This window comes from Loxodonta africana, chromosome 9 (genome assembly GCF_030014295.1).
Source record: "Loxodonta africana isolate mLoxAfr1 chromosome 9, mLoxAfr1.hap2, whole genome shotgun sequence".
NCBI classification, from domain to species: domain Eukaryota; kingdom Metazoa; phylum Chordata; class Mammalia; order Proboscidea; family Elephantidae; genus Loxodonta; species Loxodonta africana.
The window spans coordinates 76,848,838-76,864,666 of NC_087350.1; the positions used below are offsets into that span (position 1 = coordinate 76,848,838).

General features: G+C 40.6%; 1 protein-coding gene across 5 annotated transcripts in view; it reads right to left on the reverse strand.

The window, feature by feature from the left end:
• Window positions 1-2,815: 2,815 nt before the first annotated feature.
• The window catches only part of NR4A3 (nuclear receptor subfamily 4 group A member 3), a 44,516-nt gene continuing 31,502 nt past the window's right edge, over window positions 2,816-15,829 (reverse strand). For all 5 annotated transcript variants that reach the window (XM_064291667.1, XM_064291669.1, XM_064291668.1 and 2 more), the window contains one exon: window positions 2,816-6,079. In XM_064291667.1, the coding sequence (XP_064147737.1) occupies window positions 5,832-6,079 (248 nt within the window). In that variant the 3' untranslated portion in view covers window positions 2,816-5,831. The remainder of the gene's footprint in view (window positions 6,080-15,829) is intronic.

The window sequence follows — 15,829 nt, forward strand, 5'->3', positions numbered from 1 at the left end:
GTGAGCCCAGTACCTCTCCTCAGGAGCAAAGAAGCCGCATACTGGGGGTGATGGGGTTGGTGTTTGTGGGTTTGGTGAAAGTAGCCAGGAGGAGACAGAGAGGCAGTTGTAAGGTCCAAGAGGGGACAGCTTTGAAGCTTTTGACTCTAGAACCTGAGTAGACATTTCAATCACCTGGAAATTGAGAAGTTGATTGAAGGTAGTAAAGAGTTGTGAGGGGCTGAATGATGATGAAATCCACTCTGAGGGCAGAGAGAGGTAAGTTGAGATTAGAGCGGGAAGCACCAAAAAGGAATCCTAAAAGTGGAGCAGTGCCTTATCATTACAAAGCTCTGTTGGTCTAAGGCTGGTGAGGAACAAAGAGTACTGTAGAGACCAGACGGTGGGGGCTGTGAAACAGAGGAGTCCGAAGAATTACTAAGACAGGTGATAAGTTTGGCAGGGAGGACAAATGAACTTGAGTCGGAAGATAGGAGAGTAGTTGTGGTGCTCGGGTTAAGTTCCTTACCACAGGCTGATAAGCAAGGAATTGAGGTTAAATGACTCCTGTGTTCTGGAAAGGAGCAGGTCTAAAGACAGAGCTCCAGGAAGGCAGCCAGGGGTAGTGGGGACAGACTGATGTGTACTGAAATGTCACTTACTAGCTTTAGGATCTTGGGTGAAGTATTTAACCTCTCCTGGCCTCTTTCCCCATTTCTAGACTGGGGATAACAACACCTTCTTAGAAGTTGTTGTTTTTGTTCTTGTGGGCCATCAAGTCAATTCTGACTCAGCGACCCTATATGAGAGTAGGACTGCCCCGTAGGGTTTCCTAGATAAACCAAAACCAAAAAATTAAATGAGATAACAAAGGAAGGTGTTTACCAGAGTGCCCGGTTTAATGAATGTTAAGTCTCAAATACCACTATAGGACCAGCCTAAAGGTGGCCAGCATTATGGCAGGTAATCAGAGCAGGGATGCATGTTCCACAGGCTGGTTGATGGAGCCATGAAAAGGGTCAGTCAGAGACAAAGAAAAATGGGAATGACAGTGTGCTTGCAAACACAAGCCAAGCAAAACCCACAAACAAAAACTATTGCCCATGCCAGTGTCACAGTGCAACTCAGACACAATGCTGAGGAAGAATTTTCAGAAGCATTTCTCAAAGAATTTTATTTCCAGTGAAGAGTGTCAAATAATGCAAGGTGCAAAAACCCTCTTTGAAACTTGATAGGACTTTCATCCATTTGGGTGATGTATGGGCCTTTTCAAGGAGCCCTGGTGGCTGCTAACTGAAGGGCTGGCGGTTCAAACCTACCCAGCGGTTCAGCTGGAGAGAAACCTGACAATGTGCTTCTGTTAAGATGACAGCCAAGGAGAAAACGCTATGGGACAGTTCTGCTCTGTCACATGGGGTCGCTATAAGTGAGAATTGACCTGGCTTCACCTAACAACAGCAATAAATGGGCCTTTTCGGAGAAAAGTATATGGACAAGATGACAGACCAGTTAAGCCTTTTGGATTTTAGTCCTTTCAGTTTTTTAGCCTAGCCCTACAACAAAGGTTTATTAACAGCCTCATTGTGGAGCAATCTTGGGTGTCTCCTGAGAGAAAGGATGGAGGGGGGAGGCCCTGAAATCAGTGCCTAAGGCAAAAAAAAAAAAAACAAAAAAACACATGCAATCAAGATTATCCTTGAAAAGCACTTAAATTGTACCTAAACTCACAAGTTAACAATTAGCTTCTTGTGTTTATCTTTGTGCATTTAACACGTAGAAATTCAATTACAGGCAGGTGTCCCTATTACAGTCCTGCCCCTCCTGCCCCTCTTCCCCATTCAAGCCAGGCCATTATCCCTATTATTCGCAGCAAAGGGGCTTGACTCTCTTTTTTTTTTTTTTTTGGAGGGGGTGATCCAAGTACCTGTATTTGAATTCATATGCAAGACAGTGCTCCACTATTTATCTCTCATCTTTTTCTTACAAATATTTTACAGTTGATGTAATAAAGGTGCTGCTGAGAAGCAGGAAGAAGGGTTTGGCTCCTAGACCACACAGCCTATACTTACCACACAGCCTATACTTGGAAGTCACAGAAAATACTTAAAGATGAACTGATGAAGTCATTAAGAAAGCCCCCACATTTCTCCTTTTGAGCCATCAACACAAAAAAGAAACATATTTGCACTGACTCAGAATACATGATATTTTGGGTAGAGTTGAATATAAGTTGTATTTGTATTACCCACAAAGAAGGGATTTCTAGGCAATGTAGTGGTAATGGCTCAAACACAATGGCAGAGAGTCCTGGCCACTCTTTGAGAACTCTAAATTAATCCTAGTTCTTATAAATTCTGGTTCACAAACAATTGATATCCTATCATCTCGATATAAAAATAAATCCTTCATACCCTTATAAATTCTGGTTCACAAACAATTGATATCCTATCATCTCGATATAAAAATAAATCCTTCATACCCTCAACGAATACTTTTGGGCAATATATTGTTAGCTTCGTTTTAAGTTATATATAATTTAAAGGAAGACGAGGTTTTCTGCACGGTACATGTTTGTATCTCCTCAAAGAACCCAGCAGTGCTTTATCCACAGGAAGCACTCAATAAATGGTTATTGAATTTAGAATGTTCTTCCCAATCTGTGAGGTTTAATATATTTCCAATTCACAATGCCTATGAATTTTTCAGCATTACTAAGCCTTTTAAAAAAATCCATTTGGGGGTGTGTTTAAGAGTTCACAGCAAATACGATCTCATAAATGATTGAGAGAAAACTGTTAAGTGAAGCATGCTTAGTCAACACACCAGTAGCCATTGATAAAATGTCATTTAATTTAATCATTTAAATTTACATTGTTAATGTACAAGAGCATTTCTTTCAAACCACAGGTTAACACACACTAAAAAGCAATGCTGTTAGAGGAACAGAGAAACTTTGGAAACCTCTGCTGTCTGAAATAAAAGCAAGGCACTCTCCATTGGCAGCTGGTGGATTCCTGATTTCCTCCCACAGAAGGCATGTTCACACTGAGAGAGCTCTTCTGCAAGGAGAAGAATCACCTGCTTTAATTCTTGTTGTCCTCTACTGAGCTAGTGTGGTCATCCGTTCTGTTTACACTTGTGTGTCAACATTAAGACAAAAATAAGAAAAAAGAGTTGAACTGATAAATGACTTGGTAGGCTCCCGTAATAACTTTGGAAGACGGAAGCATGCTGGCTGTAATGTTTATTTTCAGCACTAGTGTATGACCTCTAACTAAAAAAAGTTCTTCACTCCTTTCAACCAATAGATACCGCGGCTAAAATGTCTTTTCCTTAAATCTGGTAAGTGTAAAAGTAAAAAGTAACAGCATTTCTCTAGGGCTCTGGGGTTTTGTTTTGTTTTGTTTTTCCTTTACAAACACGACAAAAACAAGGATTAACTTTCCCAATACAAATGGTGTACAAGAGGGTTATGTATGCACAATGTCTCTAATTTATTCAAATTCAATTTGAATTTGGTCTGAAGCTACCTTGTGTGAAATATTAGCTTTCCTGATACTGAATACTGATGTTTTCATATAAGCTCAAAAAATTAATGCAAAAGTACTACTTTACTTGTGGTTATCTTCAGGTATAATGTAAATATTAATGGTTATGTTTAAAAGCCTGTTTTCCTATAATGCAGTAAGTTGAGTAGAAAGGCCAGTAAAAGGGGAATGAGTTCCTAGCCTTGACCTTGGGTAAGTCCTTGCCTTTTGCTAGGCCCCCGTTTTTTCCTCTATGAATTTGCCATTTGGACTAGTTGACAAGTCAGGCCTCTTCCAAGACTAACATTCCAAGATCTGAACATTCCCAAATCCTATCATCTTAATATAAAAATAACACTCTTTCATAAAAGCTCACACAAACATAATACGTGATCAAATATCAGAATGGACTCTTGAAAAACAACACATATATGATTTGCTATCTGGGTTATCCTTTGCTGCAATTAGGCAATTCATTCATTTGGCATTTGTTTGATTGTATAATTTAATGGTAATATAAACAGCGTAGTTTTGTTATTTTTCCTTTAAAAAGACTAAAGCAAAAATGATTTAAAGCTAACAAAAACTACTGTGACATCAGTTTGACATTCAAAGTTTCTTAGCAAAACGACCAAAGGTATTTTGACTTGATACAGAGTATATAATATAAAGATTTTTAGACCTAAAAATCTTCAAACATTATTTGAGTTTAGCAAAACATAAGCAAAATTTTAATATCAAAGTGCTAAACAGTACTGCCTTAAAAGTCACTGCAAATGAGCCATAAAATAACTGCATGGGAAGTGACATTTATTGTACAAATGGTTAATAAAAAGACACATTATAAATATATATATGTAACCTGCTATATTTATATATATATATGTGTGTGTATATATATATATGTTTATTTTTCTACTTGGTGTACCAAGTCACTGTGAACACCCCCACTTAAGTACTCTGTAACTCAGCATCCAAGAGCTGGTGGTCTTGCAATAAATACAGGCAAAGCTATTACAATATAACGTGCATACAAATGTTTATACAAATAAGGACACTATGCAACAAATTATCTCATAAGAATATGGCATTAACAGTATAAACATACAAAAGGGAGTACGAACACGGAATGTTGAAACAAAGCCCACTAATCCTTTCTAATACTCACATTCATACTATTTTTTTTTAGTAAGACTTGCTTGCTCTCCAAATTGTCTCTTTAGCTGATAGCAAAAATTAAATTATATATATATATATATATAAACCTTACTATCCCTGATGTTTACCCTGTATGATCCAGTTGCTACTTATTTGCATGTTCTCATCAAGGGATCAAATACTTGCCTGACTCATCTAATGTTCCTGTGGCTTCTGAATGGATGTGTCAGTCAATTGCTATAACTAAAGCCAAGTTTAGGGAACTCTGGCAAGGTTGATAGAATGCAACCAAAACAGTTGTGTACAATCCATTTTATGATTTGAGCCCCCTTCAGGACAGCCGGTCAGTCAGGGCAGGGATCTGGTTCCATCAAGATTGGCCAAAAAGTCTTGGATGGACCATACCTCAGATGGGTTCTACAGGGCAGGTGGACAAAGCCTTTGCTAGAAAAATTAGCATGTGTCATTTGTTAACATGACTGCCTCCTTTTTATTTCCATATAAAACAAAGGAGAGTTAATAAACAAGACGCAGTAAGACAGCACTTTAAAAATTGCACTTGTATATGGAAGCAAACAGCCATTATCATTTTGCTATGTCTGACTTCTGGGTCATCCTTCATTTTTCACCGTTTGTTAAAATAAAGGAAGGAAGAAATTAAGAAAAGGGAATTTCTGCCTTGTTTGTACCACATACGTACCCTTGATACCAGAAGCATATTCTAAAGGGATCAGTCTCAAGACACGTCCTACCCTGGCGAACAACCCTTGGCTGTTCTTGTTTTTAAATACAAAGCAACTCTAATTGTATTCCCCAGAAAGAGTTTTAAAACAGTTATATTATCCTTTTTTTTCCCCCTGCTGGGAGAGCATCATCCAAAAGTGCTTTGTTAGCAATTTCTTAGAAAACCCTCATGAACTATACCCCCCACCCTCCTCCCAAAGCCTAAATATAAAACACAACCCCAACACAATACTCTGCAAGTTTTCTGGCTTTATGTTGTAAGGAAAAGTGCCAGAAGGAAAAAAAAAAAGTCTTTGTTTTCTGCAGGAGCTGCTTTTTCTCTTAAGGAAGGACAGAAAATGGTAGGTGTCCAGACTCATCCCTTTGCTGCCTGGCAAGCAGGTGCTAGCTGATGAGGCAGCTCCCTGCTCAGGAGGCTCCCGCTCAGAAAGGCAGGGTGTCCAGGAAGAGCTTGTCGATGATGGAAGGCGGAGACACCAGGTCTTCCAGCTTCAGGTAGAAGATGCGCTGGAGGCCCAGGGTGCAGATTTTCCGCAGTTCTACCAGGGCACGCAGGACCTTGGGTTCGGTGGGCTCCAGAGCCTGTCCCTTACTCTGGTGGTCTTTTAAGCTGCTTGTGATCTTGTTGCATAGCTCCTCCACTCTCTTTGGTTCTTGTAACCCATGTCGTTCTACAGAGGGATGGAAAAGGGCAAGTTTAGGAGGCAGTTCCATCTTAACAGGCCTGTGTCCAGTTCTGCCACGTGAGATGGCAATTTACAACCATGGTGCTCTCCCTCTTAGAGCAGGGCCTTTGGTATCAGGCAACACCGTGGCCTCAATTCCCATCCTGTCACTAGCTGTGTGCCCTTGAGTAAGTCTCTTAACTCCTGAACCTGGTTTCCTTATGGAGCCCTGGTGGCACAGTGGGTTAAGTGATACAGCTGCAAAATACAATAATCATACCAATTCAAGACACACAGTTCCTGGCACATAATCACACTGAATGAATGACAGCATGGTTATTATTTTGCACACATTCTTCTGACGAAGACTCACCAAAGCCCAGTCAGTAGGCAACTCTTTTTCCGGGTGTCACGGAAATATATCCAGGCCAGTGAATTAACGTTCCCATCTGGACAGACTCACTTAGTAGGGGCTGTAAGGTCTGTTTGCGAATGCAAGGGCTGCCCCCATGACTCAACACAAAGTGCACAGTTGTGTCTTCATGCTAACCAGCATCGAGAGGAATTCAGCTTTCCTTTTCTTTGTCCCCTCCCCACCCCGCGAAACACCTATTGACCTATACCTGGCACTCCATATAAAATATACATGTCCTCCTGCTGTGGAGACGGCAAATTCAAAGAGAAGGTGGGAGGGGGCAAGAAAGATGTGGCATGGACATTTTACAATGTATCAAGACTTGAATACCAGAAACTTACATTTTACAGAACAAAATATAAGGTGATCCCCAAGTTAAACATTCTGATCTCTTTTTTTTATATATAAAGTTAAGAGATTTTTTTCCCCCAGAGTCACATAGCTATTGAGAGCTAGGATTTGAACCCAGGACTGCTGAAGCAGAGTGTGTCCCCTTGGCCCAAAGTGATGCTGCGCCTCCCTGTCATGAGAAAGGAGCCTGGACATCCAGTGCAAATCACTTTGCCCTCCCTCAGCATTTAGGTCTCAGAGCCTCTTTTCTAAGTGAAGAGCTTGGTCCCTGTTAACTTAGTCAAAGTTTTCATCTCCCAGTATAATTACATGTAAAATAATAATTCTTAAATGATATAAGACATCCTTCCAATGGGGAATCAAGTATCAATTACTATTTTTTCCTATACTTTTAGCTGGTGATGTTTTTGTTAGGAAAAAAAGTTATTTTCTTAAAGCAAAAGCCAATCAGAAAAATGAAGCAACTATCTAGACATATTTCTCTTCTCTGGCCCCAAATAAAAAGGGGCCTAGGAACTAGGAAGTCTGCATTCTTCCCCCAGCTCAGCTACTTGTGTATGACTTAGGTGAGATCCTCCTTCTCTAGGGCTTATCTGTAACGGGAAGAGGTTGGATTTAAAGACCTTTAAGCAGTGTGCTTAGAGGTCAAGAGGTCAGCAGTCAAGAAATCAAATGATGCATTGCATTGAGCAAATCTGCTGCAAAAGATCTCTTTAAAGTTTTGAAAAGCAAAGGTGTCATTTTAAGGACTAAAGCGCATGGTGGCCCAAGCCATCGTGTTTTTAATCACCCCATATGCACGTGAAAGCTGGACAGGGAATCAGGAAGACCAAAGAAGAATTGACGCTTTTGAATTATGGTGTTGAGGAAGAATACTGAACATACACCACGGACTGCCGGAAGAAAGAATGAGTCTGTCTTGGAAGGTATCACATACTTCGTACATGTTATCAGGAAGGACCAGTCCCTAGAGAAGGACATCATGCTTGGTAAAGTAGAGCGTCAGTGAAAAAAAGGAAGGCCCTCAACGAGACGGATGGACACAGTGGCTGCAACAATGTGCTCAGACACAGCAGCGATTGTGAGGATGGCGTAGGGCTGGGCAGTGTTTGTACAGAGGATCGATATGAGTTGGAATCGACTCAATGGCACCTAACGACAACAACAAGAAGCAGTTTGTGATCAGCTACCAACATAAAGGTTAGCAGTTCAAACCCATCCAGAGGCACTGCAGAAGAAAGATCTGGTGACTGTTTCCTCAGAGATTACAGTCAATGCAAATCCAGTGGAGCACAGTTCCACTCTAACACACACAGGGTCCCCGAAAGCTGGAACTGACGTGATGGCAGTGGGTGTGTTTTTAAGGTCCCTTACTCTAACACACATAGGGTCCCCGAAAGCTGGAACTGACGTGATGGCAGTGGGTGTGTTTTTAAGGTCCCTTCCAGTTCTGATGTGTTATAATTAAGGCGCAACCATTAAAACGGCCAGCAACATTTCAGTGGATCGTAACTGGCAGATGTCTCATCTCGATGCCACATAATACAGAAAAAAGGGCACAAACCTGAAGTCAGGCAGACCCGGGTTCCAGTTCTGGTTCTGTCACTTCCTAGCCATGTGACCCAAACTTTCTAAGGATCAATGTCCTCTTAGGACAATGGAGGTTATAGGGTGGTAGATATGCAAGTGTCTGTTGTATCCATCTTCATCCCTCTGTGTGTATCAATAAATTAAAAGAAAGAGTGAGGATTATGATAAAACCTGCCTCCATGGGTTATTGTGAAGCTCAGCTAAGACGATGTCATTTAAAAGTGGTTGTCAACTGTAGAGTGCTATACACATGATACAGTCAGCCCCAAAGACAATGTCTAACACATGGTCAGTGGCTGGCAACTGTAGAGCCAAACGAAAGGCAATAAAATCCCCTAATTCCCAAGCTTTGCAGTGCACGGTTTTGCTTTCTCCAGGAAGCTGTTAGCTAATCATCCCGGGCACAGCCCATCCTCAGTGGCTTATCTTTACTAAATACATTGTCCCCAGGTTTCAGTCTTAGACGAAGCACCAAAAGTGAACTTCAAGGGGAATCCTGCCTGCTGTGGTGTTCTGCCTGAAGTTTTTTTTTTTTTTTCTCTTTCCAAAAACAAAAAAGCAAACTGAAAATTTGGCAGTACATTTCAAGAGCTATAAAATGTTCATAGCCTCTGACCAAGTAATCCCACTCTTGGGAATTTACCAAAGGAAAAATCCAACAGAAGAATAAAACTGTATGCATGAAGATATTTGGTGCAGCATTATCTATTACAGAAGACAAAACCCAAAACAAAACAAAACAAAAAAACCTGGAAACAAATTAAAGATTGAAGAATAGGGGTGATGTTAACTGAGTAATGATACATCTATATAATAAAAGATCCTGCAGACATCAGAAAGGACAAATACGGAGGCTACGAAGCAACACGGAAAAATCTTTCTGATATTAAATAGAATAGACTATTAAACTGTATCTAAGCTGTGATTACATCTATACAAAAATTACTTCTGCATAAGGATGAAAGGAAACAGACAAATGAAAATATTCGGGGGTTGTTGGATAGCTTTTGTTCCTTTCTTTTAAAAATTCCAGTGCATGCTGTTTGTACAATAAACAATGTTAAAATAGAACAAGCTAAGATTTGGTCCTTTGTGAAGCCCTCTAGTGTTTTTTTTTATGATAAAAGGTACAGTATAGTTATAACATGATCAAACAATCATCTTGTTAACACTAAATTCTATTAATACTGAGATATATCAAATTAGATGCATAACCTAGGGAGAGCTGCTTTTCCCAGAATAAAATACCCATCAATTGATTTAAGCTTGCCCTTCCCTTCAGTGCCTCATGGCTGACATACTAGTCAAGATTCCATATTCATTATCAGGGTAAAGAAACTGAGCAATGTGTTGGCTGCATTTCGGGAGGTGGTTGATTACAGAACCTTGTAACCAGACTTTCTCATGGCCAGACTCACAGAAGGTGCCTCGGAGTTCTCCCTGCTCTCCAACCAGTTGTGACTGTTCAATAACTATGGCAACCATTATTTATTCAGTGAATTCAAGTGGAGATCGATACCTCCTGCCAGCTGGATCAACCCTAGGCCTGGAATTCCTCTAGGAATTCAGAGACACTCCTGTTAGAAGCCAAAGGCACCTCAAACCTTCTTTGTTGTTTTGAACAGCTACTGGATTTGTGGCTTCTTTACTTTTTTAAAGGGCTGAGATAAAATTCAGTCTCCATGCAAACCACTGCCAGCAGCCTGCAAGATTTTCAATTCACTAGGGGAGTCGCTAAGTGTCTAGGACCTTCCTAGTAATTTGAAATTCCTTAAAACCCCTGTCATTGACATTTTAGTTTAAGGGATGTCCCTTTCTTTTCACAGCTTGGTGAAAATGGCTGCAGAGCTGCTATTGAGAAAGAGTTCATAAATTCTGGGGCAAATGAGACATTTGGGTTTCCCTCCTTCCTAGAGAATTCTACAGAGAAGCTGTTAGTTTAAGATCTTTGTTCTTAAACCATTACACAAGACAAGCTTCTCGGTATTTGTTGTGTTTTGGGCTACATAATTTTCATCCAGTGCTTCAGTATTTTAACACAGGCATTATGCATTCAAAACTTTAAAATACAACTTATAGAAATGGTAAAGTCATACTCATAGCATAAATGAATTGGAAGGGACTTGAGTTATTTAGTTCAAACTTCTGCCTAAGACAAGAATCTCCACGATAAGATATACAAAGCAAGTGTCCACCACCAGCCCATCTGGGAGTTCACTACTTCACACTGATAATAAAAATACATCTAATAGCGTTTTATACTACGCTTTTACTGAGATAATTTTATCTCACCCTTATAACGATCCTATGTATTAGGCAGGGCAAAGATTACTTTTAATTAATAGACAGGAAGGCGAATGCTCAGAGAGTTCAGTGTCTAGCCCGAGGTTAAAATTAGCAAGTGGCTAATTTCTTTCACTCCAGTCCAGATATATTTCCATTATACCAGGCTGCTTTCCTGCCTCAAATGCCTCCAATTGTTAGAAAGTTCCTTCTCATCCTGAGATGAACTCAGCCTCCCTGTAACTCCCTCCTACTTTATATGTACTTAATTACCAACTAATTAATTAATTAATCAGTGAACTCTTTCAACATATATTTATAAAGTACTTATTCTGTGCCAAGCAGTGTTATGCCACTGGGGTTAGAGCAGGAAACCAGACAGACACACAACAGAGCACACCCCTAACCTGTGTGTGGTGTCAATATCTAAGGACACTGTTGGATTCACATGTATTTTAGCTATCCATGTCATAGACATCTCTGCTGAGAAAGAGAGGGAGAGAAGACGAGAGCTAGAGAGAAAGAGAGGAAGAAAGAGAAAAGAAGGAGAGGGCGGGAAAGAGGAGAGATTGAGTGAAACCGAGCTATTTAGGTCTGTGCTCAGGTTTTCCCTCTTTACTAGTTAAGATCTACTCATCTTTTAGATCTTAGATCAAATATTTCTTCAAGGAAGCTTCCCTTTCTACCCCCAGTCTAGATCGTGTTCTATGGTACTCTCTTCTTTCCCTTTGCACGACATAATATGGTTTGCAATCATATATCTTTGTGACTATTGCCTGCTTACTTGATGGAATGTCAGTGACAGGGGGTCATGGGCTGTATTTGCCCTCCATTGTCTCTCTGGCACCAAACCAAGCACAGAGGAGGCACTCAATGAATATTTGTGAAGTGAGTAAATGGATACATAAATGAAGGATCAAGGACCTATGAAAAATGTGTAGATTGCTCAGAATAAATATACAGGTTGGGAGTCATTAAGAAACTAACAACAGCAAAGAACTTTACAAAATCTAAAAATGAGCCACAAAACCTCTAAGAAGTCAGTGAAGTATGACATTTTAATCCTGCTTTTTCAAAGGGGTCCCTAGGTGGTACAAATGGATAATGTGCTCAGCTGCTAACTGAAAGGTTGGAGGTTTGAGTCCACCCAGAGACACTTCTGAAGAAAAGCCTGGCAATCTACTACTGAAAAATTAGCCATTGAAAACCCCGTGGAGCACAGTTCTACTCTGATACATATGTGGTCGCCGCGGTTCAGAAAAACCTATGTTTTCATGCACTTTGCATGAAAATTAAACATTTCAAAATCCTGCTAAGTGTCTGAATTCCTTGTAATCCTGTTTTGATGCAGTCCTAGGAGACTTGGACTGGAGAATTAAGGCACTTGAGTTATAGTTTCAGCTCTACCATCAACTCATTGTGAGACCTCAGACAACCCAATTCCCCTCCCTGGGCCTCAGTTTTCTCATCAATAAAACGAGCGCAGTGAACTAGACCAGGCATGCATGCATTGACTCAACCTCTCTCTTTGCCATTTCAAAATCTGTCTCTCTTCTCTCCTCTTGCTTCCAGAAAAAGCTCTTCCCACATGGGCTCTCTATTCTTCTTGCCTTTGTTTGAAACTCTGTGTTGCTCCTTCAAGTTGTCATTCTCTTCTAGCTGCTTCCTCCTGTCCATTCAGTGCTCACGTCTCCCTCAGCCTAAAAATTACATTAAAAAACTTCTCTTTGACCCTCATCCCTGTTAATATTTTCCCTTTTCCTTCTTCCCTTCAAAGCCAAGTTTCTAGAAAGAATTTTCTGTCCTTCCAGCCTCCACACTTTCAAATCTGACGTCTTTGGACATAGTCTGGTTTTTATACTGAAGAGCTGCTCTCTCAAAGGTCGCAATCATCTATTTCCGCCTAATCGTCTCATCCAGCGGGGTCTTCGCAGGACTCATCATACTCACCTTCTAGTAGCGTTTGATATCACGGATAAACCACTTCCTTCTTAAAATTCTTGTGGACAGTACCCATCACACTGACTCCTACACAGGGATCCTGTTTCTTCTACTGCCCTGAAGACTACTTTTTCTCGTTTCTAGTCCTTTTAGGTCCATAATCTAAACATTCCCCAACGTCTACCTTCCAAGTCCTCTCTTCTCCCTCTCTTGAGAAATCAAACATTACTTCGATACTGATGTCTATAAAATGTACAACTATAAACCAAAAGTTTCTCTTGATCTCCTGACCTCACCATCCATAAGCATGCAGGACACATCTCTGCTGTAATCCATTCCAGGTACTTCCAAACTGATCAATCATCTCGTCTCTGTAGTATAACATACTCCCCAACGTAGCCTGAATGTCATGAAGACAATTTGAACCTACTACATTAGAAGCTTTGAAACCAGATTGCCTGGATATAAATCCTAGTTCTACCACCTGTTAGCTGTGTGACTTAGGGTCTGTTTCCAGGGCTAATAATGGTACCTGTCTCATGAGTCGTTGTGAGAATTAAATGAATTAATCCATGTGAAGTGTTTAAAATAGTCTCGTATATATAATAAGCAAAAAAAAAAAAAAAAAGCGATCCTGCAGGACAGAGTAGAACTGCCCCATAGGGTTTCTAAGGAGCAGCTGGTAGATTTGAGCTGCTGACCTTTTGGTTAGCAGCCGAATGCTTAACCGCTGCGCCACCAGGGTTCCATATAGTGAGCACTTAATAAATACTAGGAAGTATCATTTATGTCCAAAACTCAACTCATTACCCTCCCTTTCAATCAGCCACTCCTCTTGGGATCCCCTGTTAACGACAACACAACCCTCCCTGTCACATGGGCTATGATTCTCATCATCATCTCTATTCCTTCCCTTAGCCTATCATATTTAATCAACTGCAAGAACTCTGGTTATTATTTCTGCAGTGTTCCTTTCATCTCTCTCCTCCTTTCAATACCCACTGCCTCTGGACCAGGTCTTCAATATCCGTTACCTAGACTGTTTTAATAGCTTTAACTGGTCTCCCTGTTTCCTGTCTCTGCTGTAACCCATCCCAGGTACTTCCAAATTTATTTATCAAACCGAAATAAAATAACACATGTGAAGCATTTGGCACAATGCCTGGCACTGAATATTTTAAAATAGTAGATATTATTAATTTCATAGAATCCCAATTACCAACAGCTTGTCCCTTGATACTCAAGTGTGGTCCCTGGACCAGCAGAATCAACTTCACCTGGAAGCTTGTTAGAAATGCAGACTCTCAGGCCCCACCCCAGACCTACTGAATCAATATGCAATTTAACAAGATCCCCAGTGATTCACATGTACGTTAAAACTTCAGAAGCTCTGCTCTAGTCAATCCTAGTCTCCATAAGATGCTTGAACCCAGTCCATCAAGTTTTCATCTGTTTGTAAACCTCATTTCCCAAGGACGCAACTCATCCCCCAAGCCAGCCTGTTACAATTCTGAACAGTTCTGCCTATCAGAAGGTTTTTCGTATACTGAACTATAATTTGCCTTCCTGTAGCTCCTAGTTCTGTTTCTTGGGTTCACTCAAGAAATGTCAAGTTCTCTTCCTCATGGCAGGGGCACAGAGTGAGGAAAGGAATGACAGGAGCCAACAGTAGCCTCATCAAGGACAAGCAACTCCTTCTTTTCTTGAGCAGGCTTTAGGGCACAGGCCAACTCAGGGTCAACAATACAGTTTTAGCCGGAGGGAAAGGAAAAGAGGGTTCCTGGAGGGAGATGTGTGTACAGTTCAAACACAGGCAAGCTGGACTTCCTGATCTGAGCTCCACTGCCTTCTCCAGGAAGTCACCTCACTCCTTCTTTTCACGTTAGATATCCTTTCTCTACAGACAGTTCTGGAGACACAGAGCTCATGCTGGTCAGGAAACCACAAGTTGGTGAGCAGCCTGTGTCGACGCTGTAATAGTGCTTCTCAGTCTGCCTGTCTTGGAGTGATTTATTAGAGTATGTGTCTGTCTTTCTCTCCAACAAGGCCACAAACTCCCCGAGGGTAAAGGATTATGGGCCTGGCACATAGCAGATGCTCAATAAATATTTACTGAATTAATCTGAATTTAAATGAGGCAGTTCTCAGGAATTCAGGCTATTTTCTAGTAACAAAGTGGTAGTTTAAAAATAATTAATTCAGATTTTTCTAATTTGGGAGACTTTTTGATATTCACAATTAACTCATTCATTCAATCCGCATTTGCCATGTACCAGATACTATTAAATGCTGAAGTAATTATCAAGATGAATAAAACTCCCACTGCCCTGAAGAAACCCACAGTCTAGCTGAGAGCAAAAGACACAAAGAAATAAATTAATACAACATGTATACACAACAGTAGGGATGTGTGAACATTTTTAGAGAGGAGAACAGTTAGCTCTTCCTGGAAGTGTGTAAGACAAATAACATTTAAGGATAATAAGAATGAATGCTTGTCTGACATTTTATTCTCGACAAACTACACATTTGCACATTTCAATCTTTGTAATAAACCTCCAAGTAGGTATCATTATGCCCATGAGAAATGAGAAAACTGAGGTTCAGAGAGGGTAAGGGACTTGCCCAAGATCACACAGCTAGGAAGTGACAGGGAAAGGACTTGAACTCATATCTCCAAGTTTCAAATCCCATACCTTTATTTATTTTTTGAAGTATATTGTCCTGCCAAGTTTTACACTTAGTTTTCCTTGCAATGTAGCCGATGGCTATATTTGATACAAAAGCAGGATAACTAGGTAACCATTTAGAATAAGCAGGCGAACTCTGGAAAGACAGGTGGTGGAGGGCATGGCAGGATCAGCCACCTACCTTGTCCCGCCATGCCATTGTTACACAGAGATGCACTGCTTTTTGCCCCTAGTTCTGACCTCCTTCCTCTCCCTCAGTCTTAGAGCCCATGTTCCAATAAGACCAGGAGAAAGACTACAGGCAGAAGAGAAAGGAGTCATTTTCTTACCTGACCAAAGATCTGAGTAGGGAAAAAAATGCCATGGGGGACCATTCTTCTAGCATCAAAACGAAACCATGACTAATACTACCTCAAGCTTTACTCCAAAAAATGAGCAATACTCTGGACTTCCCCTACACTGAACTTGTCCCTTTTAAGGGCCTGA